General features: G+C 41.4%; 1 protein-coding gene across 2 annotated transcripts in view; it reads right to left on the bottom strand.

Annotated features, from left to right (window-relative positions):
• The window catches only part of LOC124554052, a 242103-nt gene that overhangs the window by 151098 nt on the left and 63078 nt on the right, over positions 1 to 27927 (bottom strand). Inside the window, exons 4-5 of one of the 2 annotated variants that reach the window (XM_047128088.1) lie at positions 24743 to 25192; positions 16352 to 16751 (exon numbers count right to left, since the gene is read on the bottom strand). In XM_047128088.1, coding sequence (XP_046984044.1) covers positions 16566 to 16751; positions 24743 to 25192 — 636 coding nt within the window. In that variant the 3' untranslated portion in view covers positions 16352 to 16565. Of the gene's footprint in view, positions 1 to 16351; positions 16752 to 24742; positions 25193 to 27927 lie in introns of those variants that run through there. The other variant, XM_047128087.1, reaches the window with a different exon arrangement.

Here is a 27927-nt window from a genome sequence, read left to right as displayed (position 1 = left end):
AAAATACTGTTGTCCTTTCAGTTAACGAGTCGTAATTTGTACAGTATCCGATGATACTACACTTGTGTCGCATTTTGAGGTTTTGTGAAATCTATAAAATAAAGAAATAAAGAAGACAGAATATTTTCTTATTTGTCACAATGGACTAATAAAGCTCCATATTTTACCACAGAACATGCACTATAGCTGCAGAACCATTCCACAAAGAAAGATTTCTGAATCTACACACCTTTCTCACAGACAACAGTTTTACACAGTCCAGAATGGAAATATATCATTCACCAAAATCATATTTACACTTGGTTAAATACTACATAACTAACTTCCAAGTTTTGTGTTTCATTACTCAACACTCGCACACTAAAAACAACAAACAGCGACAACTTAACGCACACGTGGATTGTGCGATGCAGCTCAAGCACTGAGCAACCGAAGTCTGAACTAGCCGACTAATGTGATGCCACAAGTTCATCACAGGGCCCGCATATCTCGTTGGCCCCACCGTGACCGCACAGAGCTCAGGGTTTAACACCAAGTCTGGCCTCATTCATTTGACAGCTCAGTCTTGTTTTTCATTGCAAATAGTTGCCACGGAAAAAAAGATCATTTTTCAACTTTTTATATAAATACTTGATAAGGTGGCGAAAATTTTACAAATCTTGTGGTAGGAATTTTCTTCTAGGCTTCAGCAACTCCCATTCAATCACTGAAAATATGTTAAAGAAAGCAAACATCCGTTTAAAGCATTTCCATATTTTGACAATGCTTACAATTCCAAAGGTAACAATGTAATATATAGCGAAAAAAATCTTATTTATAATTTGTGCAGAAATGAGGCTGCAGTTAAAACTGTGTAAGGACATGAAAGGAATGGAACAGTAGAAGGGAGTGAGACAGGGTTGTTTGTAGTCCCCGAAGTTATTCAATCTGTGCAACGGCCAGGCAGTGACAGAAAACAAGGAAAAATTTGGAAAGGGAATAAATTTCTGGTAGAAGAAATAACTGCAATATGGGATGACATTTCAATTCTGTCACAGATGGCCAAGGACACGCATGTAGGTGAACGGAATGGACAGTGTCTGGAAAACAGGTTACAAGATGAACATTGACAAAAGCAAAGCACGGATAATGGAATGTAACCAAATTAAATCAGGTGACGCTGAGGGAGACTGATTAGCAAATGGTACACTAAAACTAGTAGATGAGGTTTAGCGTTTGGGCAGTAACGTAACTGATGTTCGCCCAAGTAGTGTTGATATAAAATGTAGACTAGTTATTGTGAGGTAAGTGTCTGTGGGAAAGAGGAATTTATTAACGTCGGACATAGACTTAAGCCTTAGCACTCTTTTCTGAACATATTTCTTAGGAGTGTAGCCATGTATTGAGATCAAGGAACTAATGAGGTATTGAACAAAATTGGGAAAATGAAATCTGTGGCACAACTTGACTGAAACAAGATACTGGTTGGTAGGACAATTTAAGGATCTAGGACTTGGGAGATGAAGTGTTACTTCTAAACTCACTTAAAATTTGTACCGTTTTAGGAGGGACTAGTATTTTAATGGTATGCTCTTTGAAGTTTCTACCTCGAGGAGAAAACATATGAGTAATGTTTCATGGAGTCAAGTAAGTGTTTAGAAAATGAAGAAAACTTGCTCTTCTGCTGTCTTCAGCTTCCTAGCTCCCATCCTTTCTGACATTTTGTACGCATCATTTAAGTTTCGTTCGACATGCTAAATTAGTTTAATAATTACTGTTAACGTCTGATATATTGATGTGTGAGGTATTTCACTTCTGTCACTTCTCCAGATTCTTCTCACGCAAATACAGAGTGTTTGAAAACTCCCATTACAAACTTCTAGGACTAAAGGGGAGTGAGTATATAATATCTTAAATATGAACCCATGACTGGGAAACATGCTGTTTCCCTTCTACGATATTATGTTTTCTTTCAAAATATTATTTACTAGCTGTACTTTATCATGACTAATTCAATTCCTCAAGTGGAAGTGGACATGTTAAACACCTGAATTGAAACCATCATACAATGTTTCTGGACTGGGTTCCTATTCCATACACAGGGTCTACATTAAGTTCACAAACACTTTCAATTATTTATTGCACAAGAACTAAGAATTGTACAGATGTCATACATATTGCACTTTGTAGAGAAAATCTGAAGGGTGTTTATTTTTTTCCCCAAACATTCGATATGCGAAACATTAGTGACCTGGCATACGTCAATGCGGTAATCGAATTCTTGCCATACCCGTCTCAGCACGGCATCGTCGACTGTGGCAGTCTCTTCCCGTATTCTGTCCTGGAGCTCAGCTACATCAAATGGTAGAGGTACATACGCCAGATCTTTAATGTCTCCCTACAGAAAAAAGTCATACGGAGTGAGATCTGGTGATCGGGCAGGCCACTTCACGAAACCGCTGTCCCCTCCTATAGCGCAGCCAATCAATCGATGCAGTAGCTGCGTGTTCACGTACCCACTAACTTCACGATGAAAATGGGGTGGAGCCCCGGCCTGCTGAAAGGTGAACAGAGTGTCCGATTGCATTTGAGGCATCAGCCATTGCTGCAACATGCTCAGGTAGGAATATCCAGTGACAGTGGTCTCGGTGAAGAACAATGGCCAGTACAGTTTTCTACAAGGGTTGTTTTCTAAGTAAGGGCCGTTTTTATTTTTAAAAAAAGAAACAAATACTTCTGTAAAAAAACTTTTATTTTCTGATTCTACACACTTTTACATATTTTTCTACATAGTTGCCTTGTTTATTTAAGCACTTGTCATACCGTACAACTAAGTTTTTAATTCCCTCTTCAAAGAATTCGGCCGCCTGCTCTGACAGCCAAGAGTTCACGGCCGCTTTCACTTCATCGTCGTCATTGAAGCGCTACCCGCCAAGATGGTGTTTCAGGTATGGGAAAAGGTGAAAATCGCTAGGATCAAGGTAGGGATTGTACGGTGCACGGTCCAAAACTTCCCAGCCAAAAGAATCAATCAAATCCCGAGTCTTTTGTGAGGTGTGAGGCCTAGCGTTATCGTGTGGGAGCAAAACTCCTTTTGTCAGCATGCCGCGCCTTTTGTTTTGAATTGCTCAGCGGAGCTTCTTTAGAGTTGCACAGTAGGCATCCGAGTTGACTGTCGTTCCTCGTGGCATAAAATCCGCTAGCACAACAACGCGCCGGTCCCAGAACACAGTTGCCATAATCTTGCACTTTGACATCGTCTGTTCGGCTTTGACCTTGACGGGTGAGGTCGTGTGTCGCCATTCCATCGATTGTCGCTCGCTTTCGGGAGTGATACGGGATACCCACATTTCATCTCTGGTGACAATTTGACTAGACATGTCATCCCCTTCTTCCTCGTAACGAATCAAAAAGTCCAATGAAGTGGCAAGTCTCTTCCCTTTGTGGTCCTCTGTGAGGAGTCTGGGTACCCACCGAGAACACAGTTTCTTAAAGTTTAGGTTTTCAGACACAATTTTGTACAAAACCGATCTTGAAACTTGTGGAAATTCCAAAGAAAGAGTGGAAATTCCAAAGAAAGAGTGGAAATTGTGAATCTTCTGTGCTCACGAATCTTTGTTTCGACTGCAGCCACCAAATCATCAGTGATCACAGAGGGCCGGCCTGAGCGTTCTTCGTCACGGACGTTTTGACGGCCATTTTTAAACTCTCTAACCCACTGACGCACTTTACCTTCACTCATTGCATTCGAGCCGTAAACTTCTGTCAACTGACGACGAATTTCTGCAGCTGATAGGCTTCTCGCAGTCAAAAAACGTATCACTGACCGTATCTCACACGCGGCGGGCGATTCAATAATCGTAAACATTATAAAGTAGCACAGTGGTGCGTACACGTCAGCTACAGAGCTGCAACTTGCATCAGTGTGAGCGGGAAGGATGCCGGCAAGTGGCGCGGTGGCTTGTTGTGGCGCCCGCACGAACTACGGGACTATACGAGCCAACGGCCCTTACTTAAAAAACAACCCTCGTATGTGACGAGGCACAAAAAACTTTTACCTTTGGGGAATCATACTCAAATTCAATGCATTTGTGTGGACGCTTTGTACCCCAGATTCGACAATTGTGCCTGTCCACTTTCCCATTAGAGTGAAAAGTGGCTTCGTCGCTAAAAATTAAGCAATCAACAATGCCATCCCCATTGTTGCAACTGCGAACAAAACTCAAAATGATTGTCTTTGTCGTCGTCACTGAGCTTCTGCACGAGCTCCAATTGGAATTTTTTCACAGACAGCTTCTGTCGCAGGACTTCCCACACTGTCACTGGAGCCATTTAGAGTTCACGGGATGCACGACGCACCAATTTCTTCGGACTCTTTACGAATGTCTCTCGTATGCGCTCCGCATTTACTTCTCTCACACTGGGACGTCCACTTCTCTTTGCCGGGCACAAGCAACCTGTCAAAGAATTTGTTGTGCCAGTGGTAAATGGCCTTCCTCGTTTGTTAGCTTCTTACCATACTTCGTTCCAAACATCCGTCGAACAGCTGTAGCACACTTGTTTCTGTCGAACTCTGAAACACACACAAAGTTCGCTCCACACCAGAACTTGCCACGTTTGTGGCTAACGCTTTCGGCAAATTACCCAACTACGCTGTGGTGGTGTACGTGAAAAAAACTTTCGCGATTTCTCTTCAAAATGACGTATGTATGATATCTGTACAATGTTTCGTTCTCGTGCAATAAATAACTGAAAGTGCTCCCTGTATTATGTTCTCACTCACCTCTAGATGTGCTACAAGTCTGCAATGGGAATTTCCGAACTCCCTGTATTGTTCACTGTGCATGTAAGACTTTTATTTCAGGTTTCAAATACGAGCAGTTGCTGACAAATAGTTTGACAGTGTTCTCTCTGTGCTTACTTCTTTAAAAGAAACAAATGGAAGCCTGGTACCAACCAGTCTTCAACAGCTTACATAATATATTTTTAAGAATTGTAGTAACTTGCTCACTGGACTGATGTAGGTTATCTACATCTTTCATAGTGCACTATATGGTGTTATAAACAATATTCAGACCCCCATCTTCAGTGGGGCTCTCTTTTGTGCAACAATGATTAACAAAATAGAAAATAACGCCTAATAGACCCACGGCTTGACCGCGGTACGCAGGTTCAAGTGGCTGTAGGTTGCAGGAATTACAGAGAGATGAAGAGGTTTGCAAAGGATGAGCTAGCGTACTAAAACAAGGCACTTGCAATAATGCAACATATTTCAAACATATGGACTTGCTGAGGTTCTCATTACCGCAAATCTGCAAGTTTTTTTTAAAGGTACTGGTAATATGATGTCAACATTTTTGCTTTAGTCATCAAATATAAATAGTGTGATGAAATTAAAGTCAAAATTATAAACGAAAAACTAAGTTTTTTACAGTGTTCAGCTACTTTGTTAACCAACTTTACAATACAAAAATTGGTTAACAAAATATAAGTGGCATTCATAAAGAAATGAGCTGGAGGCATAATTACAGAAACCAGTACCTGTATGTTAGAAAAGTATTGACCCTGGCTGTTGAGACACTTGTCCCACTGTGACACAAGGCGACGAATGGCTGTCACATAAAATTCCCGGGGCTGCGATGTGAATCAGTTCCGCCCGTACAACTGGATGATGATGTCCACACAAGTGCAGGAAAGGTTATGCTGATGTTCTTCTTTGACCGAGATAGCCTCCTTCAGACTCACTTCCTGCAGCAGAGGGCAACAGTGAATGCCCAGCGTTATTCGCAAACCTCGACCACCCTTCGCCAAGCGATCAAATCAAAACGACCAGGCAATCTCACCCCTGGGAACATTCTGCTCCACGGCAATGCAAAGCCTCATACGACCGACACAGACGCTGCACTCCTGCAGAAATTCAAATGGGAGGTTCTCAGCCAGTCTCCATACAATCCAGACCTGTCTCCCTGTGATTATGCCATTTTTGGTGCCCTTAAAAAGGCACCTCGGATGATGACGTCCAGCTGTACATGCGGAACTGGTTAACATCGCAGCCCCGGGAATTTTATGAGACATTCACCACACAGTGGGACAAGTGTCTCAATAGCCAGGGTCACTGCTTCTAACATACGGGTAGGCCTATTGGTTTCTGTAATTACATCCCCGGCTAGTTTCTTTTTGAACGCCCCTTATAAATTAATGCTGCAGAATATCCGCAATTTTCTGCTTTTCGTACATAATTATGAAGTTGTTCTACGATGATGTAACAGAACTATCAGTTAACATGAAACCTAAAATTCCATGTAAACAGAGCAGTGTCACAGACACTGTGACTTAATGGTAACTGCTTCTGCACAGTCATGCCAAGGATATTAACCAAATTAAATACAAGAAAAGTTACACTTAAAGTGCCTGGGATCACAGGCGTCAAGGAGGGGGCAAAGAGGGGGTGCTTGTTCTCTCGTGGAATGTGCGATAAGGATTTTTATTGTTTGGCTGTAAGGTAGTTCGCTGGAAATCATACCTTTTGCTTGCCGTGGCTGTGGTTTGTGTTGTTTTGCAGCTTTGGAGAGTTGTGAATCTTCACAGAACACTGTAGAAATAGAGTATCTGACCTTCTCTCTCTCTCTCTCTCTCTCTCTCTCTCAACACTACAGCCCTTAACCCATTACTGCTCAAAGCTGCGCTAATGCAACATTTCATCTGTAATTTTTTATGTGAAATGAGTTGGACCAATTTCAGATTTCTTTATTAAAATGGTAAGAGGGCACGTGAAATTGTTGAGGCATTTTTAATCGGTTACTGAACGTAATGCTGGCCAGTCTGAATTTTAAACTTTTCGATAAAAGTGTTTATTGCATTGTGAAATTTTGTATTTTTTTCCTATTTATCAGGCAATGATTTTTAAGTGAGTTTTATACAATGAACTACTTTAAACCTTCTGCTATTATACTACATTATTGTTTACAGACTTAAGTTACAACACACACTATTTGACAATTAAAAAAAATGTTGTGTTTTTTACCAACTTTGAGACTTGTGAATATATTTGTATAATTCGGCTGCTTTATTCTGCCACAATAATCTTCGGTATTCCATTGTCCGAATTGTTTATTATCGTTTGGCTTTGTTTCACAGATATTTAGTCAGTTTGGTCAGTTTATGTCCAGAACATTAGATGAAAACGGGGAAGTATCCACAGGAGCTCACGGCACGGGCAGTGCACTGTGTACTCACTGCCGGGCTCTCTCGTACGAGACAGAGGACTCGGGAGTACAGTGCGCCTGTGAGACACCACAACCGACCCTCCCAGCTGAGAACAAACCAGTTCCTCGGCGCCGTCATCACTGTCATACGAAAACTGTATGTGACATCGTAACTAAAACAAGGACTGCCAACAGTGCCCTCTTCTCAGTTTGTGTACGTAGAGTTGGGGTTGTTTTGGGGGAGGAGACCAGACAGCGAGGTCATCCGTCTCGTAGGATTAGGGAAGGAAGTCGGCCGTGCCCTTTCAAAGGAACCATCCTGGCACTTGCCTGAAGCAATTTAGGGAAATCACAGAAAACCTAAATCAGGATGGCCGGAAGAGAGACTAAACTGTCGTCCTCACGAATGCGAGTCCAGTGTGCTAGCCACTGCACCACCTCGCTCGGTTTTGTGTATGTACTTGAAGTGGAAGCAGGAGGTCTGAAAAAGATCCTGTCTTGAAACTTCTTTAACATACAAACAGCACATTTCTGGACATGGGTTCCTTACCCAAACTATCTATCAAGGCCCCTCTGCAACCTCTAGAAGCCTGTTGTTGTAGTCATTTCACACGCTGTACAACAAAAGTAAACTGTGTTGACGATGAATTTGGGTCTAGAACAGATTTTATTTGTTTCTTATAAACCAGAATGAAATTGAAAGCCTTCATAAAAGTGCGTATTTGCTTCAGCGCGCATTCCTAATCTACCAACCAGCAGAAATGGCTATTCCTACATTGAAAATAAAGCACGCACAAGGATGAAATTATAATCGTAAAACCTACCAGCTATGTAAACAATGGAATGTGAGCTCCGTAGCTTCCGGTCGTGTTGTTGGTGCAATGCTTTAAATTTTTGTCGGTCTATATTGTGATTCACATTTGCGTCTTTTGCAATGGGAATTTGTGAGTGACGACAGCAATATCTATTCGAATTTCGGACATCTACAAAAAATTGGTAGTTATATCAAGTATTCACAGTTAGCGAAAGGTCCGAGCTTAAGGAATAGGTTCTCTGATATCTGAATGACTAAGACTTCTTGTTGTAGTTACGATGTCACATAGTTTTCATATGACGGCCCCGAGGAACTGGTTTGTTCTCAGCTGGGAGGATTGGTTGTGGCCTCACAGGCGCACTGTACTCCAGAGTTTGAAGAGGACATACTTTGTCTTGTATGACAGTGCCCGGCAATGAACACACAATGCATTGCCTGTGCCTGTGGAGACTTCCCCCTCCCTGATTTCATCTAATGTTCTGGCCGTATACTGACCAAAGTGACTAAATATCTGCGAAACAATAATAAACAGTTCGGGCAATGGAATACCAAAGATTATTGTGGCAGAATAAAGCAGCCAAATTATACAAATATACCTGATGACATTGTAATTCTGTCAGAGACAGCAAAGGACTTGGAAGAGCAGTTGAACGGAATGGACAGTGTCTTGAAAGGAGGATATAAGATGAACATCAACAAAAGCAAAACGAGGATAATGGAACATAGTAGAATTAAGTCGGGTGATGCTGAGGGAATTAGATTAGGAAGTGAGACACTTAAAGTTGTAAAGGAGTTTTGCTATTTGGGGAGCAAAATAACTGATGATGGTCGAAGTAGAGAGGATATAAAATGTAGACTGGCAATGGCAAGGAAAGCGTTTCTGAAGAAGAGAAATTTGTTGTTGTTGTTGTTGTAGTTATTGGTGGTGTTGTGGTCTTCAGTCCTGAGACTGGTTTGATGCAGCTCTCCATGCTACTCTATCCTGTGCAAGCTTCTTCATCTCCCAGTACCTACTGCAACCTACATCCTTCTGAATCTGCTTAGTGTATTCATCTCTTGGTCTCCCTCTACGATTTTTACCCTCCACGCTGCCCTCCAATGCTAAATTTGTGATCCCTTGATGCCTCAGAACATGTCCTACCAACCGATCCCTTCTTCTAGTCAAGTTGTGCCACGAACTTCTCTTCTCCCCAATCCTATTCAATACCTCCTCATTAGTTACGTGATCTACCCACCTTATCTCCAGCATTCTTCTGTAGCACACATTTCGAAAGCTTCTATTCTCTTCTTGTCCAAACTAGTTATCGTCCATGTTTCACTTCCATACATGGCTACACTCCATACAAATACGAGAGCAGTTCAATAAGTAATGCAACACATTTTTTTTCTGAAACGGGGGTTGTTTTATTCAGCATTGAAATACACCAGGTTATTCCCCAATCTTTTAGCTACACAACACTATTTTTCAATGTAATCTCCATTCAATGCTACGGCCTTACGCCACCTTGAAATGAGGGCCTGTATGCCTGCACGGTACCATTCCACTGGTCGAAGTCGGAGCCAACATCGTACTGCATCAATAACTTCTTCATCATCCGCATAGTGCCTCCCACGGATTGCGTCCTTCATTGGGCCAAACATATGGAAATCCAACGGTGCGAGATCGGGGCTGTAGGATGCATGAGGAAGAACAGTCCACTGAAGTTTTGTGAGCTCCTCTCGGGTGTGAAGACTTGTGTGAGGTCTTGCGTTGTCATGAAGAAGGAGAAGTTCGTTCAGATTTTTGTGCCTACGAACACGCTGATGTCGTTTCTTCAATTTCTGAAGAGTAGCACAATACACTTCAGAGTTGATCGTTTGACCATGGGGAAGGACATCGAACAGAATAACCCCTTCAGCGTCCCAGAAGACTGTAACCATGACTTTACCGGCTGAGGGTATGGCTTTAAACTTTTTCTCGGTAGGGGAGTGGGTGTGGCGCCACTCCATTGATTGCCGTTTTGTTTCAGGTTCGAAGTGATGAACCCATGTTTCATCGCCTGTAACAATCTTTGACAAGAAATTGTCACCCTCAGCCACATGACGAGCAAGCAATTTCGCACAGATGGTTCTCCTCTGCTCTTTACGGTGTTCGGTTAGACAACGAGGGACCCAGCGGGAACAAACCTTTGAATATCCCAACTGGTGAACAATTGTGACAGCACTACCAACAGAGATGTCAAGTTGAGCACTGAGTTGTTTGATGGTGATCCGTCGATCATCTCGAACGAGTGTGTTCGCACGCTCCGCCATTGCAGGAGTCACAGCTGTGCACGGCCGGCCCGAACGCGGGAGATCAGACAGTCTTGCTTGACCTTGCGGCGATGATGACACACCCTTTGCCCAACGACTCACCGTGCTTTTGTCCACTGTCAGATCACCGTAGACATTCTGCGAGCGCCTATGAATATCTGAGATGCCCTGGTTTTCCGCCAAAAGAAACTCGATCACTGCCCGTTGTTTGCAACGCACATCCGTTACAGACGCCATTTTAACAGCTCTGTACAGCGCTGCCACCTGTCGGAAGTCAATGAACTATAAGAGACGAAGCGGGAATGTTTGAAAATATTCCACACGAAATTTCCGGTTTTTTCAACCAAAATTGGCCAAGAAAAAAAAAGTGTTGCATTACTTATTGAACTGCCCTCGTACTTTCAGAAATGACTTCCTGACACTTAAATCTATACTCGATGTTAACAAATTTCTCTTCTTGAGAAACGCTTTCCTTGCCATTGCCAGTCTACATTTTATATCCTCTCTACTTCGACCATCACCGGTTATTTTACTCCCTAAATAGCAAAACTCCTTTACTACTTTAAGTGTCTCATTTCCTAATCTAATTCCCTCAGCATCACCCGACTTAATTCGAATTACATTCCATTATCCTCGTTTTGCTTTTGTTGATGTTCATCTTATATCCTCCTTTCAAGACACTGTCCATTCCGTTCAACTGCTCTTCCAAGTCCTTTGCTGTCTCTGACAGAATTACAATGTCATCGGCGAACCTCAAAGTTTTTACTTCTTCTCCATGAATTTTAATACCTACTCCGAATTTTTCTTTTGTTTCCTTTACTGCATGCTCAATATACAGATTGAATAACATCGGGGAAAGGCTACAACCCTGTCTCACTCCTTTCCCAACCACTGCTTCCCTTTCATGTCCCTCGACTCATGACTGCCATCTGATTTCTGTACAAATTGTAAATAGCCTTTCGCTCCCTGTATTTTACCCCTGCCACTTTCAAAATTTGAAAGAGAGTATTCCAGTTAACATTCTCAAAAGCTTTCTCTAAGTCTACAAATGCTAGAAACGTAGGTTTGCCTTTTCTTAATCTTTCTTCTAAGATAAGTCGTAATGTCAGCATTGCCTCACGTGTTCCAACATTTCTACGGAATGCAAACTGATCTTCCCCGAGGTCGGCATCTACCAGTTTTTCCATTTGTCTGTAAAGAATTTGCGTTAGTATTTTGCCGCTGTGACTTATTAAACTGATAGTTCGGTAATTTTCACATGTCAGCACCTGCTTTCTTTGGGATTGGAATTATTGTATTCTTCTTGAAGTCTGAGGGTATTTTGCCTGTCTCATACATCGTGCTCACCAGATGGTAGAGTTTTGTCATGACTGGCTCTCCCAAGGCCGTCAGTAGTTCCAATGGAGTGTTGTCTACTACCGGGGCCTTGTTTCGACTCAGGTCTTTCAGTGCTCTGTCAAACTCTTCACACAGTATCTTATCTCCCATTTCGTCTTCATCTACATCCTCTTCCATTTCCATAATACTGTCCTCAAGTACATCGCCCTTGTATAAACCCTCTATATACTCCTTCCACATTTCTGCCTTCCCTTCTTTGCTTAGAACTGGGTTGCCATCTGAGCTCTTGATATTCATACAAGTGGTTCTCTTCTCTCCAAAGGTCTCTTTAATTTTCCTGTAGGCAGTATCTATCTTACCCCTAGTGAGACAAGCCTCTACATCCTTACATTTGTCCTCTAGCCATGCCTGCTTAGCCATTTTGCACTTCCTGTCGATATCATTTTTGAGACATTTGTATTCCTTTCTGCCTGCTTCATTTACTGCATTTTTATATTTTCTCCTTTCATCAATTAAATTCAATATTTCTTCTGTTACCCAAGGATTTCTATTAGCCCTCGTCTTTTTACCTACTTGATCGTCTGCTGCCTTCACTACTTCATCCCTCAGAGCTACCCATTCTTCTTCTACTGTATTTCTTTCCCCCATTCCTGTCAATTGTTCCCTTATGCTCTCCCTGAAACTCTATACAACCTCTGGTTCATTCAGTTTATCCAGGTCCCATCTCCTTAAATTCCCACCTTTTTGCAGTTTCTTCAGTTTCAATCTGCAGTTCATAACCAATAGATTGTGGTCAGAATCCACATCTGCCCCAGGAAATGTCTTACAATTTAAAACCTGGTTCCTAAATCTCTGTCTTACCATTATATAATCTATCTGATACCTTTTAGTATCTCCAGGATTCTTCCAGGTATACATCCTTCTTTCATGATTCTTGAACCAAGTGTTAGCTATGATTAAGTTATGCTCTGTGCAAAATTCTACAAGGCGGCTTCCTCTCTCATTCCTTCCCCCCAATCCATATTCACCTACTATGTTTCCTTCTCTCCCTTTTCCTACTGACGAATTCCAGTCACCCATGACTATTAAATTTTCGTCTCCCTTCACTACCTGAATAAGTTCTTTTATCTCGTCATACATTTCATCTATTTCTTCATCATCTGCAGAGCTAGTTGGCATATAAACTTGTACTACTGTAGTAGGCATGGGCTTTGTGTCTGTCTTGGCCACAACAATGCGTTCACTATGCTGTTTGCAGTAGCTAACCCGCACTCCTATTTTTTTATGCATTATTAAGCCTACTCCTGCATTACCCCTGTTTGATTTTGTATTTATAACCCTGTAATCACCTGACCAAAAGTCTTGTTCCTCCTGCCACCAAACTTCACTAATTCCCACTATATCTAACTTTAACCTATCCATTTCCCTTTTTAAATTTTCTAACCTACCTGCCCGATTAAGGGATCTGACATTCCACGCTCTGATCCGTAGAATGCCAGTTTTCTTTCTCCTGATAATTACATTCTCTTGAGTAGTCCCCGCCCGGAGATCCGAATGGGGGACTATTTTACCTCCGGAATATTTTACCCAAGAGGACGCCATCATTTAATCATACAGTAAATCTGCATGTCCTCGGGAAAAATTATGGCTGTAGTTTCCCCTTGCTTTCAGCCGTTCGCAGTACCAGCACGGCAAGGCCGTTTTGGTTAATGTTACAAGGCCAGATCAGTCAATCATCCAGACTGTTGCCCCTGCAACTACTGAAAAGGCTGCTGCCCCTCTTCAGGAATTTGTTAACATCGAGTATAGATTTAAGTGTCAGGAAGTTGTTTCTCAAAGTATTTGTATGGAGTGCAGCCATGTATGGAAGTGAAACATGGACGATAAATAGTTTGGACAAGAAGAGAATAGAAGCTTTCGAAATGTGATACTACAGAAGAATGGTGAAGATTATATGGGTAGATCACATAACTAATGAGGTGGTTTTGAATGGAATTGGGGAGAACAGGAGTTTGTGGCACAACTTGACAAGAAGAAGGGACCGGTTGGTAGCAGATGTTCTGAGGCATCAAGGGATCACCAATTTAGTATTGGAGGGCAGCGTGGAGGGTAAAAATCGTAGAGGGAGAGCAAGAGATGAATACACTAAGCAGATTCAGAAGGATGTAGGTTGCAGTAAGTACTGCGAGATGAAGAAGCTTGCACAGGATAGTGTAGCATGGAGAGCTGCATCAAACCAGTCTCAGGACTGAAGACAACAACAACAACAACAACAACAACAACCCACAAGTCCCAAGGTGGTAAAAAACACAACATTATTGTTAATTGCCAAAAAATAGTATGCATTGTAAGTTAAGTCTGTAAATAATACTGTAATATAATAGCAGAAGGTTAAAGTAGTTCATTGTATAACACTCACTTAAAAATCACTGCCTGATTATTAGGAAAAAAGTACGAAATTTTGCAATGCAATAAACACTTTTATCGAAAAGTTTAAAATTCAGACTGGCCAGCATTACGTTCAGTAACCGATTAAAAATGCCTCAACAATTTCAGGTGCCCTCTTACCGTTTTATAAAGAAATCTGAAATGGGTCCAACTCATTTTACATTAAAAAATTACTAACGAAATGTTGCATTGGCGCAGCTTTGAGCGTCAATGGGTTAAGGGCTGTAGTGTTAAGAGAGGGAGAAAAGATGAGATACTCTACTTCTACAATGTAACAGAGCACAGTACATTATCCCAGGAGGCGAGTGTTCGGAGAGAGCCGTACCATCAGTGTGGCCTCTTGTTCTCTACATACATAAATGATTTGACAAATAGGGTGAGCTGCAGTCTGCAACCGTAGCAAGATGCTGTAGTGTACGGCAAAGTGTCGTCATCGTGTGACCGGAGGGGAGTACAGAATGACAGAATACCTATTGGGCACGATGAATGGCAGCTTCCTCTAAAGTACAAAAATGTAACTTAATGCAGATGAGTAGGGAATCACTCAACAAAGGAAAGTTGCTCGCGTATCGTGTCATTTCTGGAAACCCAGAATCTACTCTGTAGGAATCAACACGGATTCCGGACTCGCTTTATTTGTTCATCAGACACAGAAAATATGAGATACAGGCTCTCAGGTAGATGTCATTTTCTTCGACTTCCGGAAGACGTTTGATACAGTTCCGCACTGTCGCCTAATAAACAAAGTAAGAGCCTACGGAATATCAGTCCAGCTGTGTGGCTGGATTGAAGAGTTTTTAGTAAACAGAACACAGCATGTTGTTCTCAATGGAGAGACGTCTACAGACGTTAAAGTAACCTCTGGCGTGCCACAGGGGAGTGTTATGGGGCCACTGCTTTTCACAATATATATAAATGACCTAGTAGATAGTGTCGGAAGTTCCGTGCAGATTTTCGCAGATGATGCTGTAGTATACAGAGAAGTTGCAGCATTAGAAAATTGCAGAGAAATTCAGGAAGATCTGCAGCGGATAGGCACTTGGTGCAGGGAGTGGCAACTGACCTTTAACATAGAAAAATGTAATGTATTGCGAATACATAGAAAGAAGAATCCTTTATTGTACGATTATATATAGCGGCACAAACACTGGTAGCAGTTACTTCTGTAAAATATCTGGGAGTGTGCGTACGGAACAATTTGAAGTGGAATGATCATATAAAACTAATTGTTGGTAACGTGGATGCCAGGTTGAAATTCATTAGGAGAGTCCTTAGAAAATGTAGTCCATCAACAAAGGAGGTGGCTTACAAAACACTCGTTCGACCTATACTCGAGTATTGCTCATCAGAGTGGGATCCGTACCAGGTCGAGTTGACAGAGGAGTAGAGAAGATCCAAAGAAGAGCGGTGCATTTCGTCACAGTGTTATTTGGTAACCGTGATAGTGTTACGGAGATGTTTAGCAAACTCGAGTGGCAGACTCTGCAAGAGAGGCGCTCTGCATCGCGGTGTAGCTTGCTGTCCTGGTTTCGAGAGGGTGCGTTTCTGGGTGACGTATCGAATATATTGCTTCCCCCTACTTATACCTCCCGAGGAGATCACGATTGTAAAATTAGAGAGATTCGAGTGCACACGGAGGCTTTCTGGCAGTCATTCTTCCCGCGGACCGTACGCGACTGGAACAGGAAAGGGAGGTAATGACTGTGGCACGTAAAGTGCCCTCCGCCACACACCGTTGGGTGGCTTGCAGAGTATAAATGTAGATGTAGATGTAGATGCCTCTTAAAACACAGAACACTTCAGCTACCTCGGTCACAGGCACACCCACCAAATGAGCACCAACAATTCGCCCACATTCAAATTCACTTAGTTCTGATATAACAAACCCAAAACTACACGAAACACTGTTCTGATCCCAACTAATACATACAACGTATTGAGGAGATTTCGCAGGTGCTGTTCGTCACCAAATACAATAGTGCAACCTGGAAATTTGGGTAGCATCTGCATATGTAATATATTACTTGTTTGATACTGTCAGTTTTTACATGCGTTAGCTATATTCTATTTGTCCCTGGATATGGTGAAATGACTTTAGATTAGTGTGATGCAATCGTAATTCTAATTCAGTTATGCTCAAGCACAAATTTCTCGCAGTGTTTCTATATTTTTTGTCCAAACCCTATTCATTTTATTTCCACAATTTATACAGTACAAAACATTGACTTTTACGTTTACAGTAATGAGAAATAGTATTTACTAGCAAACTTGGCAATGCTTCACAACTGCTACATACAAGATATTCAAAAAGAGCGAACAGATTTCGAACATTTATTGCTTCCAAACTACAAATGATAGAAACACAACTCTAGTGTTCCCAGAAAGAGAAAAGTACAAATTTTTATGCATTCGATGTAAGCACCATCTGTTAAATGACAAATAACAAAACGGCCCATTTCCTGATACACAAAAAAGCAGCTGATCTCTCGTCATCGAATTCCCAGCTTCAACAGTGCAATGCTGCAGCCTTTCGAGGGTGTCATGTACAGGGGGGATAAAAATGCTGTCTTGTACATAACTCCGCAGATAAAAGTCACAAGCAGTGAGATCTGGAGACCTGGGAGGCCACCAGCAATGAAGTTCATCTTCTGCTGCTCCTCTTCCAATCTGACATCCTGGAACAGTGTCATTCAGGTAACATCAGACACACTTGGAGAAATGAAGCGAAGCACAATCTTGCACGAAGATGAAGTCATCTGAATCATCTTCAAGTTGAGGAAATAACCAGTTTTGAAGCATGTCTGAATAGGTTAGTCCTGTCAGAGTTTTCTCCAGCAAGAAGAAAGCAAGAGCACCAATGGTACTGTGGTTGGAATGTCTACCCGGACTGTTCAAATTTTAAACTGTTGTCTGTCGAAGAACGTTGAAATTCGGATGTTACTTTTATAATTTGGAAAATATAAATGTGCTGAAGTCACTTCAAATGAGGAAAATGCACGGTGTACGGGACATGAGAAAAACCTCTCCAGCTGCTGAATCTGTGAGGATAGTAGCTTCAATGACAGTATTTTGCATAACACACACATCAAAAAAAGTATTGCATCACCTCGGTTCCGAGAGCTCCAGAACCCGTAGAGAAAATTGGAATAGAGATCAGCATAAACATCATACTTGCCCTTTTTATTGCTCATTAAAACCACATATTGCATGTTGTACCACCATACAGCGAGACCTTCAGAGGTGGTGATCCAGATTGCTGAACACACCAGTACCTATAATACCTAGCAGTACTCTCGCATTGATGCACACCTGTATTCATCGTGGCACACTATCCACAACTTCATCAAGGCACTGTCAGTTCAGATTGTCCCACTCCTCAATGGCGATTTGGCATAGATCGTTCAGAGTGGTCGGTGGGTCACGTCGTCCATAAACAGCCATTTTCAATACATCCCAGGCACGTTCAAAAGGTTCATGTCTGCAGAACACGCTGGCCACTATAGTCGAGCGATGCCGTTATCCCGAAGGAAGTCATTCACAAGATGTGCACGATGGGGGCACGAACCGTCATCTGTGAAGATCAATGCCTCGCCAATATGCTGCCGATACGGCTGCACTATCGGTCGGAGGACGACAATCGTCTATTGTACAGCCGTTACAGCACCTTCCGTGACCACCAGCAGAGTATGTCGGCCCCACATAATGCCACCTCAAAACAGCAGCGAACCTCCAACTTGCAGCACACTCTGGACAGTGTGTCTAAGGCATTCAGCCTGACAGGTTGCCTCCAAACACATCTCCAACAATTGACTGGTCGAAGGCATATGCAACACTCATCGGTGAAGAGAATGTGTTGTCAATCCCGAGTGGTCCATTTGGCATGTTGTCGAGCCCGTTGCACAGTGTCGTGGTTGCAAAGATGGACCTCGCCACAGACGTCGGGTGTGAAATTGCGCACCGTGAAGCCTATTGTCCACAGTTTGGCCATCTAGGCACGGATGAACTACAGTCAACAGGAGCCGTGTACCTCCTTCCAGGTGGAATGACTGGAACTGATTGGCTGTCGGACCCCCTCCGTCTAACAGGTATTGCTCGTACACGGTTGTTTACGTCTTCTGGCGGGTTTTGTGACATTTCTCAACAGTCAAAGGGATGTGTCTGTGATATAGTATCCACAATCAACATCTATCTTTAGAAGTTCTGGGAACCGCAGTGATGCAAAACTTTTTTTGATGTGTTTATTAATTTGCCAACAGGTAGGAATACAATGTTTTTGGATGATTCACATTCCACTGTAGTAGCATTCTAATTATACGACAATAAGCCATCAACATTACTTCCATGTTTTCTGTCGAAACCAACTGCGAGGAAGAAAACAAAACAGCACATTTTTGAGAACACTATTTTTGTTTAAAATTATATATAAAGAGGAAGAATATTGCTGTATCCTGATGCTAGTGCAGGTGAGTGTGGGTGCGCCGAGTGTAATGTCAGTGCAAGTGAGCCCTCGAATTAACTGGCAACCGTGTCAGCGCAGGCCGGTCACTAGAAGACACCTGTACGAAGCGTGCACACGGCACGTTCTCCACCTCACCGTCTAACATCGCCTTGCGCCTGTACACGAGTGGAGCAGGGCTGACTCACTCTCACTGTGTTCTTTTAGCTCATACTACTAACATAAGTTGTGCATCGCTTACGTTGCACCTTCAGTAGGATTCACTTGTCTCATTACATGTGGAGTCACGAGAGGCTTATTTCTGTTATTGTTCAGAGGTTTATGAATAAAGTCATATTTGTGTTACTTAGCTCTGTTCCATATATTACTTAGTTACTACAAATATATTTGAGAGATACCATTGGTGTAACAGTTCAAATTCCCTGCTACTGTAGTTGAAACTGACTGCAGGTTAAGTTCACAGAACTGCACATTTTCACAGCACAGCGCAATACAGCACTGCACTTCTTCAAACTTTGTTTTAACACAAAACTTGTAAACTGTCATTTAAAAAAATACGAGATCTGTTCGATAAATTCCGGAACATTTGTAATTACCCACGAATGGCATCTCGAGTGAAATATGGTTGGCATCCCTGCACACGCCTGTGTTTAATGTTTAACTGCTGGAAGTTCCACTGTTGTATGTCTGTCAGTGTTCAGTGCTTTATAGAGCAGAAAGTTGTGTCACACAGTTTGGGAATTTCGAGATGCCTCGGCTAGAGGGACAATGCGTCTGCATTACACTTTGCTTGAAATTCAAAGAAACCTTTGCAGAGACACACCAAATCATGCAGGAAGGTTACAGTGACGAGTGCTCGAGCCATACCCCGTGTTACGAATTGCTCACACAGTTTAAAAATGGTGTGATGACCTCATTCCAGGCATCTTTCGACATCTAGTGACTATGATCGTGTCAGCATTGTCATCGTGAATTTGTGTCACAGGGACAAACTGTCAATCGACAGTGCTATTCACAAGTGTTGCAATGCCCGAGATAAAATGTGAGAAGAAAACGGCCTGAAATATGGTGAGACAATCACAGGCTCTTGCATCACGATTATGCACTCGCTCATCCATCCCTGTTGGTGTGTGACTATCGCACAAAATATGAAATCACTGCGCTGTCTCATTGTCCGTACTGTCGAGACATGGAACCAGCAGACATCCAGCAGGAGGCGCAGCAAGACTGCAAGAGGAAATGCCAATGGTGTATCAATTGTGGAGGAGAGTATTTCGAAGGAGACCATGCACAACAAGTGAAATGCAAGTGCGGAAAAATTTTGTGCACAAAGTTCCAGAACTTTTTGAGCAGGCCTTGTACATAGCCTATGTCAGTGGTTTAAAACTATGAAGTAAACTGGTCAAGCATCTCGAAATTTTTGGCAGTAATGTTAAACAATGAATTCTTTACACGGTTGTATAGATACATCTTGAACATGTAAGTAAAAATTATATGATACATATACAGTAAATTAGTATTCCTTCATCTGCATAAAATACCACATGTTATAACATAAGATTTTGTATTTGATCTTCTCTCTTTATCCCAGTTAAAACTTTATTCTTTTAACATTTGCCAATTTCTGTAGAGCAACTGACTCCATAGGTGCAGATGACTGCCTTTCTATAGGGCCTGCTGCAATACGAAGTATTGGGATTGTCCATACAAATGTTGCACAACTTTGTTAGTAGATGTAGATGCTACTTATTTTAGAGGCGTATGAACCTATCACACATGATGGGGGATTTCCCAGAAAATTTCAAAATTCACAAAACCGAGGAGTGTTTCAAAAATTTCTTTTATTTCCTCTCCGACTGTCCTAGGTTTAGCTCTCGTTGCTGTCAAAATGAAGCTATCTCAGGAAAGTGAGTTTGTTAATTAACTAGCAATTTTTGACAGAAAGAATATGAATGGCATTTTGTGAGAAAAAAGGTTTTCTCACAGATAAAGTTTGATGAACTTGAAGAAAAACATTCAAAGGTCACAAGTTTCAGAGAACTTTGCGACAAACTGGACCTCGATGTCCACGGATACCATTGCGCCAGAGCTATGTTTGTTACAATAACTAGCTGTGCACTCTTTTAAAACAGTAGAAGTAATTCTGAAAAATGTTGTATTGGCAGTATGATGTTTTAAGAGGTTAATATGCACTTGCAGCAAAATAATTTTAAAGTTTTGCATTGGGTGCTAGGGTCACCAATGAAATAGCCGATGTGGGGAATTGGGCCTAGAATTGTAGTTTTACTTATACGAGGGTTGGAACGTAAATAGTGGCAACTATTTATTCACTACTGATACAAAAGAGTTACATGTTTGCACCTGTTACTGTCCTTCAAAGTAGTCACCAGTGTTGTATAGAACCCATTGCCACTGATGTGGAAGGCATAGTATGCCGTTAGCAGAGCCTGTTCTGTTGATAGTTTGAATGGAGCGGTCTAAAGTTATGGCGATTCTCTTATACGACTGTGACGGTGTTATCCTAACGCAATATGTTTCTCCACGGCAGACCGTCAAGACACAGTATTACTGTTCGTTTTTGGAGTATTACCTGCAACCAGCTTTGCGAAAGAAGCGGTGGCACTTTCTGTGCAAACCACCCATCATTTTGCACAACAATGCGCGGGCGCATACAGTGCAAGCTGCGGCTGCTCTCTTCGGTCGACGGCACTGGGAACTACTGTACTATGTACCATACTTCCCGCACTTAGTCCTTCTGACTTTGATTTGATTACAAAGATGAAGGAACTACTTCGTGGCATTTGCTTCAGAACTGTTCCAGAGATTCGACAGGCAGTAGACTGGTCTATTCGCACCATAAACAAAACAGGCTCTGCTAATGGTATACTACACCTATCACATCACTGGCACAAGTTCTACACAATGCTGGTGACTACTTTGAAGGACAGTAACAGGTGCAAACACGTAACTCTTTTGTATCGGTTGTGAATACATAATTGCCACTCTTTAAGTTCCAACCCTCATATTTTTACCTATCACAACTGCATTCTGAAGTTCGACATTAACCTTCGTGCTAAACTCAACGAGAGATTCCAGACACCCACGACACATAAGTTTTGAATGTCGCTGCGCTGTTGTCAGTATCACAGTGCAGAGAATAAGATGCCAACCTGAATGCTCAATGGCAGCAGATACCAATGAAGTTACCACTCACATTACACGACCAACTTGCGCAAAATATAGTTCCGTCATTCGGCTTGGCAGCTGAGCATTTGCAGTTAGACTACTTGTACCACATTACTTCTATCAATTGTTGTAAAGATCTCAGCTTTTTCATCTATGTGTATAGAAACTGAGTAATAATATCTACATCAGTAAACAGCTAAGGCGATGCACAATCCGAGTTGCAGGATGCTCGTCAACCAAGTTTCGAGGCAACAAAAATTTGAATTTTTCAATATGTCATACAACTATTGAATTAATTTAAAAATTTAAAATGCTGTCAGAATCTATTCTGTTGTACCTCCAATCCAATTGCTAGGTGACCTTCTGTGACTTGCAAAATAATTCCATTCTGCCATCACCAGACAATTTCTCTGATGCACAAATCGAGAAAAAATTTGAAAGTTTTGCATTGGGTACTGGAGTCATCAATGAAATAGCACATGTCGGAAATCTAAGCACACAGTGCTTTTACATATTTGATCAGCTCCTTGATAGAAAGATCAACAGCAACTGCATCATGTCACAGTCATTGACAATGTAAAAACTCATGATTCTTACTTTTTGAGATCTTTGATTTTGAGGAAAATAGACAACAAATGGATGAAACTTCCTGGCAAATTAAAACTGTGTGTCGGAGTGAGACTCGAACTCAGGACCTTTGCCTTCCACAGGCATGTGCTCTACCGACTGAACTACCCAAGCATGACTCACGCCCCAGTACCTCATCTCCTACCTTCCGACTTTCCAGTCCCGAGTTCAAGTCTCGGTCTGATACACAGTTTTAATCTGCCGGGAAGTTTCACACATCAGTGCACACTCTGCCGCAGGGTGAAAATCTCATTCTGGAACAAATGGCTGAATTGGCACTTGACTATTTTTCCCCATGGAAACCTTGCACTGCATTGTGAATAATAAATGAATAATTTTTAGCAAAATCCATCTCATTTTCCTTCAGATCACATTCAATTGCTTTACAATGCACACTTTTATTTTACGTTACGTAATGATGCCATGACAGACTTCAAATTTTTATTCCTACTGCTTCGGTAAGCTCACCCATGCCAGTTGCTCCGTGTCCAGATGGTCCCAGTTGCTATGGATTCACTACTTATATACCACGTGTCATTCTATATGCAACAGCTAGTAACTGCAGAGGCTGTACCTCCTGGCCCAGACACTTTCCACGACGATGTAGCATGCATTCTTTAAACTTCATACCTTGAACTGCCGTGTTGAGGAAGCTCAAGCAATTACCACAAATTGTCACAGATACGAAAGAAGAGAACAAATCCTTTCTACTGTGTGAATGTGATTCTGTGAAAAGTTTGATGTGGGACATGTTGCCCCATCTCATTGGAAGAAGCTCTTTTCTTTTTCACTGTCAGTTAACTGCGCTCATAATTATTACAAAATTATGGTGTATGAACTTGGGTATTGGCAGTCCACTCAAAAAAATGTCTCGCTCTATACAATTACCAGAACTTCGTCAAGTGGGCGTTGGTATGTCTCGTGAGGATTCATCACCATCCAGCACCTGGTATCCTGCCAAATAATGTAACTAGGTAAATGGAACCACTCTCTGTCTGACACGAAATATGCCATCGGGTCTAGCTGTCCACCCACAATGTTTCAAGAAAGTAGTTGCAATAATCAATTTGCCTTTATCCATCTACCTCCTCAAGTTATTGTACAGTCTTAGGGATGGTATGGTTTCAATTTTAATCCTGAAGAATTTTATGTCAAGTGGTGCACTCAACACCAGAGTGATGGGATAAATTAAGAACTGATTTTTTTGAGGTGGCAGAAACTCTCTTTCGAACATCAGTGGAGTCATAAAGGAAGGTTGCCTATTTTGTTTTGCCTTTGAAACTGATCCGATTTTTAACTAAATCACGTATGCTATTCTTTGTTGAGATACCAGCATTCAGAATTTTTCTACGAATACATTGTGCGTTTCTTCAAACAACTGAGAACAAATGTAGAGCTCAACTACAGTTATCCTTACCTGAAATGAATAACGCTTTTAACGTATTTACAGCTGCACTCACAATATTGCACTGACACACAACCATCTGACGAATGGCAGAAGTCAGTAATATCACACTGTCTACATCACCTGTATAGTCACATGAGTTGTATGAGTGTCTTTCATAAACATTGTTGGGTTTTGCTGTGAGTTACATTTAATGCTTTCTCCAAGCACACATGTGCATGTGTGTGTGTTCCACATCTCCTCTTAAACCACTGGACAAATTTCAAGGAAATCCTAAACTGTCAGACAACAATCGCTGTGGACATAAGAACCACCTAACATAGTCAAGGAGAAACAATGTCAAACACAGCAATGCTTAAAAACTGCCACGTCCTACATGATGTTTTAATTTGTTACTTCTCTACCACTAAATTTATTCGCAATAAATTTTGCTGACAGTATCGACATATGCCACTGAATGTACCTACAGAAACACATCGTTGTACGACACACAGTTCAAGAGAGATGATGATATAAATACTGATATCTGTGAAAGAACGTCGCATCATGCACAAAGTTTTAATATCTTTATTCTTTACTACTAAGAAACTCCTACAGTTGAGTTAACTTCAGGTAATACCTGACATCTGGCATTGTTTTTTATAGCTTTTGACTGCGTAGCTATGAAGAGCCAACAACAAAATTGCATTCTACATTATGCATATTTATCTGTACGACTGTCATAATTTCAATGGAACTTTCACAAACACACAGAAATGAAATTTTTTCGATATTACCTTACAGTCCCAGTTGATTACTTTTTGTTTTCGCGCCTAACAGAAAATTCGTGGGTAATGTTGGGTTTTCCATCCAGTGCAGTAAAAAATCTAAATATACCGCAACACAAAAACTAGTGTTCACAATAAGCACACACATAGTAAGGTAATCTGATAATCTTAACTAATTTATGTGAAATATTTTAGCATTAATAATTGTGTATACTGACTTCTTACCTTTCTCTGATTCTTGCGCTTCTTAATTTCACCTTCATTCCAACTCAGAATGTTCAGGCTGGGAATTGCAGTCGGTACTAATTTCTTTCTCGAGGGTAATCTGAGAAGTTCGTTTCTCAAATCTTGTTCATAGTCCTCCGGCCGAAAATGAAGCGAGCAGACTCTCCCACCTTTCACGTTCACTCTGCCTCTACATTTGCACCTGGCAATCCACTCACACCTCAAGTACTCGTCTTTGGGAAAAGAATGCCACACGACACCCGGCATCTTTCGGGCATTAGTATCACACTGGAACACTGCACATTTATATTGGCGGGGGGAAGGACTATGGGACAGTGGAGGGCCGAGAGGTCGGCCAGGCCGAGGCGAGGAGCCGATGCCGTTGCAGAAGCCACTGACCCTTCTCGGGACTCCGGACTCACTGGCGGAGGCAGTATTATTGGTCTTCTGCTGCAATAAACAACAGATTGTCACCATTAACAAACTCCTGTGCTAAATTTAACATTCACATCTTAACACTAGCAATAACTTAAGGGGTGGGAGTACTTATACCCATCTTTTGTAAATGTTACAAGCTAGTCATAAACCTCACATTTTAAAATGTTGATTGAAATATTTATTGTTTTTAATGAGAACTTCTACCACATTTTTAATTGCTTTAATTTTTTCAGTCAAACTGAATCTAAAAATTCAAATCTAACTTATGTGTTGTAGATGTGTCTTTTCAGAAAAAAAATATATTTTCAGTATTTTCATGTGTTCTATTTAGATATTAGTATCTCTTTAAACAATGATTAATGGAAAATCTCATATAAAGACTACCTTCTCTACCCAGCGGTTCCTACCCCTGTAACCGACCTCGCTGCAAAACCTGCCCCATGCATCCCCCCCACAACCACCTACTCCAGCCCCGCTACTGGTAAAACATGCACAATTCAAGGCAGGGCCACGTGTGAAACTACACATGCCATTTATCAACTGACATGCCTGCACTGCACAGCCTTTTACATCGGTATGACAACAACTAAACTGGCTGAGCGCATTAACGGACACAGACGAACTGTCCGCCTAGGAGATGTCCAATACCCAGTAGCGGAGCATGCCCTCCAGCATAATTCTAGGGACCTAGGAACCTGCTACACCGTATGTGCCATTTGGCTTCTCCCACCCAACACCAGTCCCTCTGAACTGCGGAGATGGGAACTTGCACTCCAACACATCCTTTCATCCCGCCATCCCCCTGGACTGAACCTACATTAAACAACCTCACTCCCATTTACTCTTCAGTCTTCTCCTCTTTCCCTTTCCTCTGTAGCCATTCACGCATCTTTTCATCCCACATAGTTGTGTTTATCTTTATATTATATACCTCTTTACTTCTGTATGCATCCTCTTTGGTTTGAAGCTGGCACAGTACTTACAGTAGAATATTTTTGGCTTCCCTCTGACAACCATGCCTCCATCCTTGCTACCCTCCCTGTTTTCCTTTCCCTGTCGCTTCATAACCTGGGTTGTGAGTAACAATCTTCTTTCCCTTCTTCCCTTTCTTTCCCCTCTCTCCTCCCTGATGAAGGAACATTTGTTCCGAAAGCTAGGAACGTAAATTTTCGGTTCTGTTTTTTGTGTATCTATCGGCTGTACTGAGCTGAGGTAAGTACTGGCCAGCCCCTCTATCTCTTTGTTAGTATTTATCTCTTTAAACAGCATGTTATTAATAAAAGTAAAAATCAACTAACGAAAATGGTTTAATTTTTATTGTGATGGCTGTAAGGTAATCCCCCCCCCCCTTCTCCATTCGCATTGCTAAGACAGTGCTAAAAGCTGTTTTGAGACACTATGCCCTATTTACACACCAGTAAATCTATAAAGTATTGCTATTCATAAAAGTGAAAAACAACTAATGAAATTTATTTTTATTTTTGCTTGGAAACAAAGTACACTACTGTTGGTAGTGTGTGTTACGTAAAACACATTGGTATAGCTACAGTCAAACACAAAGAGCAGTTGTAACCAAAAGGGGAGAGAGATCAAGTACAGAGCGATTCAGAGAATGAGAAAGTTTGAAATTTGTGTTGACTGGGCAATTGCAAACACTGAGTAACAAATAAAAATCAGCTCACACCAACTTGCCATTTACTTAACACCAATAACCCTCGCCCTTACCACCACATCCACAACCACCACCAATGATTATTTAATGAATGAAACTCCAGTGTATAAAACAAAATCAGACGTCTGAGTACTTTACAAATGAGTAAATATGTTATATATTTGATGTTAAGCAGGAAAGCGAGGAAAAGTTTAGAAAATATTCGAAACGACATTTAAATTTGTTGGAAGTCATTCGAGTGCTCTAATGAATGGATTATAGCCAGGGTAATTTGCACCCCATTTTAGGTAAAACCTAGTTTTTTCATGGTTCTCGGTGTTTATGATGTCATATTTGCTTAACTGTACATCATACAAAGCCATAATTTAGCAGGTACTTTCAGTGTATTGTTGATGATGTATGAAAAACATTTTGCAAACTGAATTAGTGGTAAAAAAGAAATAATAAAACGTCATGCACGATGTGACAGTTTAATACGAGAACAGAGAAAATGTACTAAGTGATATACTTTTTTAATCATTTTGCAGTGGGTGTCAGCAAGAAAAAGTTTCATAAGGATTTGAAATCGTGTGTAAAGTTTGTTGGTAGTAGCTAAATGCTCTCATTCTTGAACAATGGATGAATGAAGTCCTAGTATTTCCACAACACAGTTGTGCTGCCTCAAGATATACACATAGTTTCTAACTGTAATATTTGTTTTACCGTGTTAAACTTCTTAACGAAAGATCGAATCTGAAGTCAAATTTTTATAGCCCCCTGAATGCTGTTACATAGGAACCTTGCAGCTGGAATTGAGCTCTGGATTAGGTGTTATTAATGTGGATGGATATCTGGAATTGTGTGCAGTTGGCTTTTGTCCTGAAAGAGAGAGTAACAGTGTGGAGGCTGCGCATAGCAACTTTCTCAATCATTTTAATTTAAGATGCCCCAATCACTTCAATCCGTCGCTTTTAAATTTACACAGGTCAAGTGTTAGGAAAATACTGGTACAAGACTTACATTATGTTACGTGGCAGTTTATCCCCAAACTGCCACACAACCTATTTTGCGAGCTATTATGCACGGCCCAATAGTC

Source organism: Schistocerca americana, chromosome 11 (genome assembly GCF_021461395.2).
Source record: "Schistocerca americana isolate TAMUIC-IGC-003095 chromosome 11, iqSchAmer2.1, whole genome shotgun sequence".
Lineage (NCBI taxonomy): Eukaryota > Metazoa > Arthropoda > Insecta > Orthoptera > Acrididae > Schistocerca > Schistocerca americana.
The sequence above is the reverse complement of the archived record's forward strand: the minus strand, read 5'-3'. Positions and strand labels throughout refer to the sequence as shown.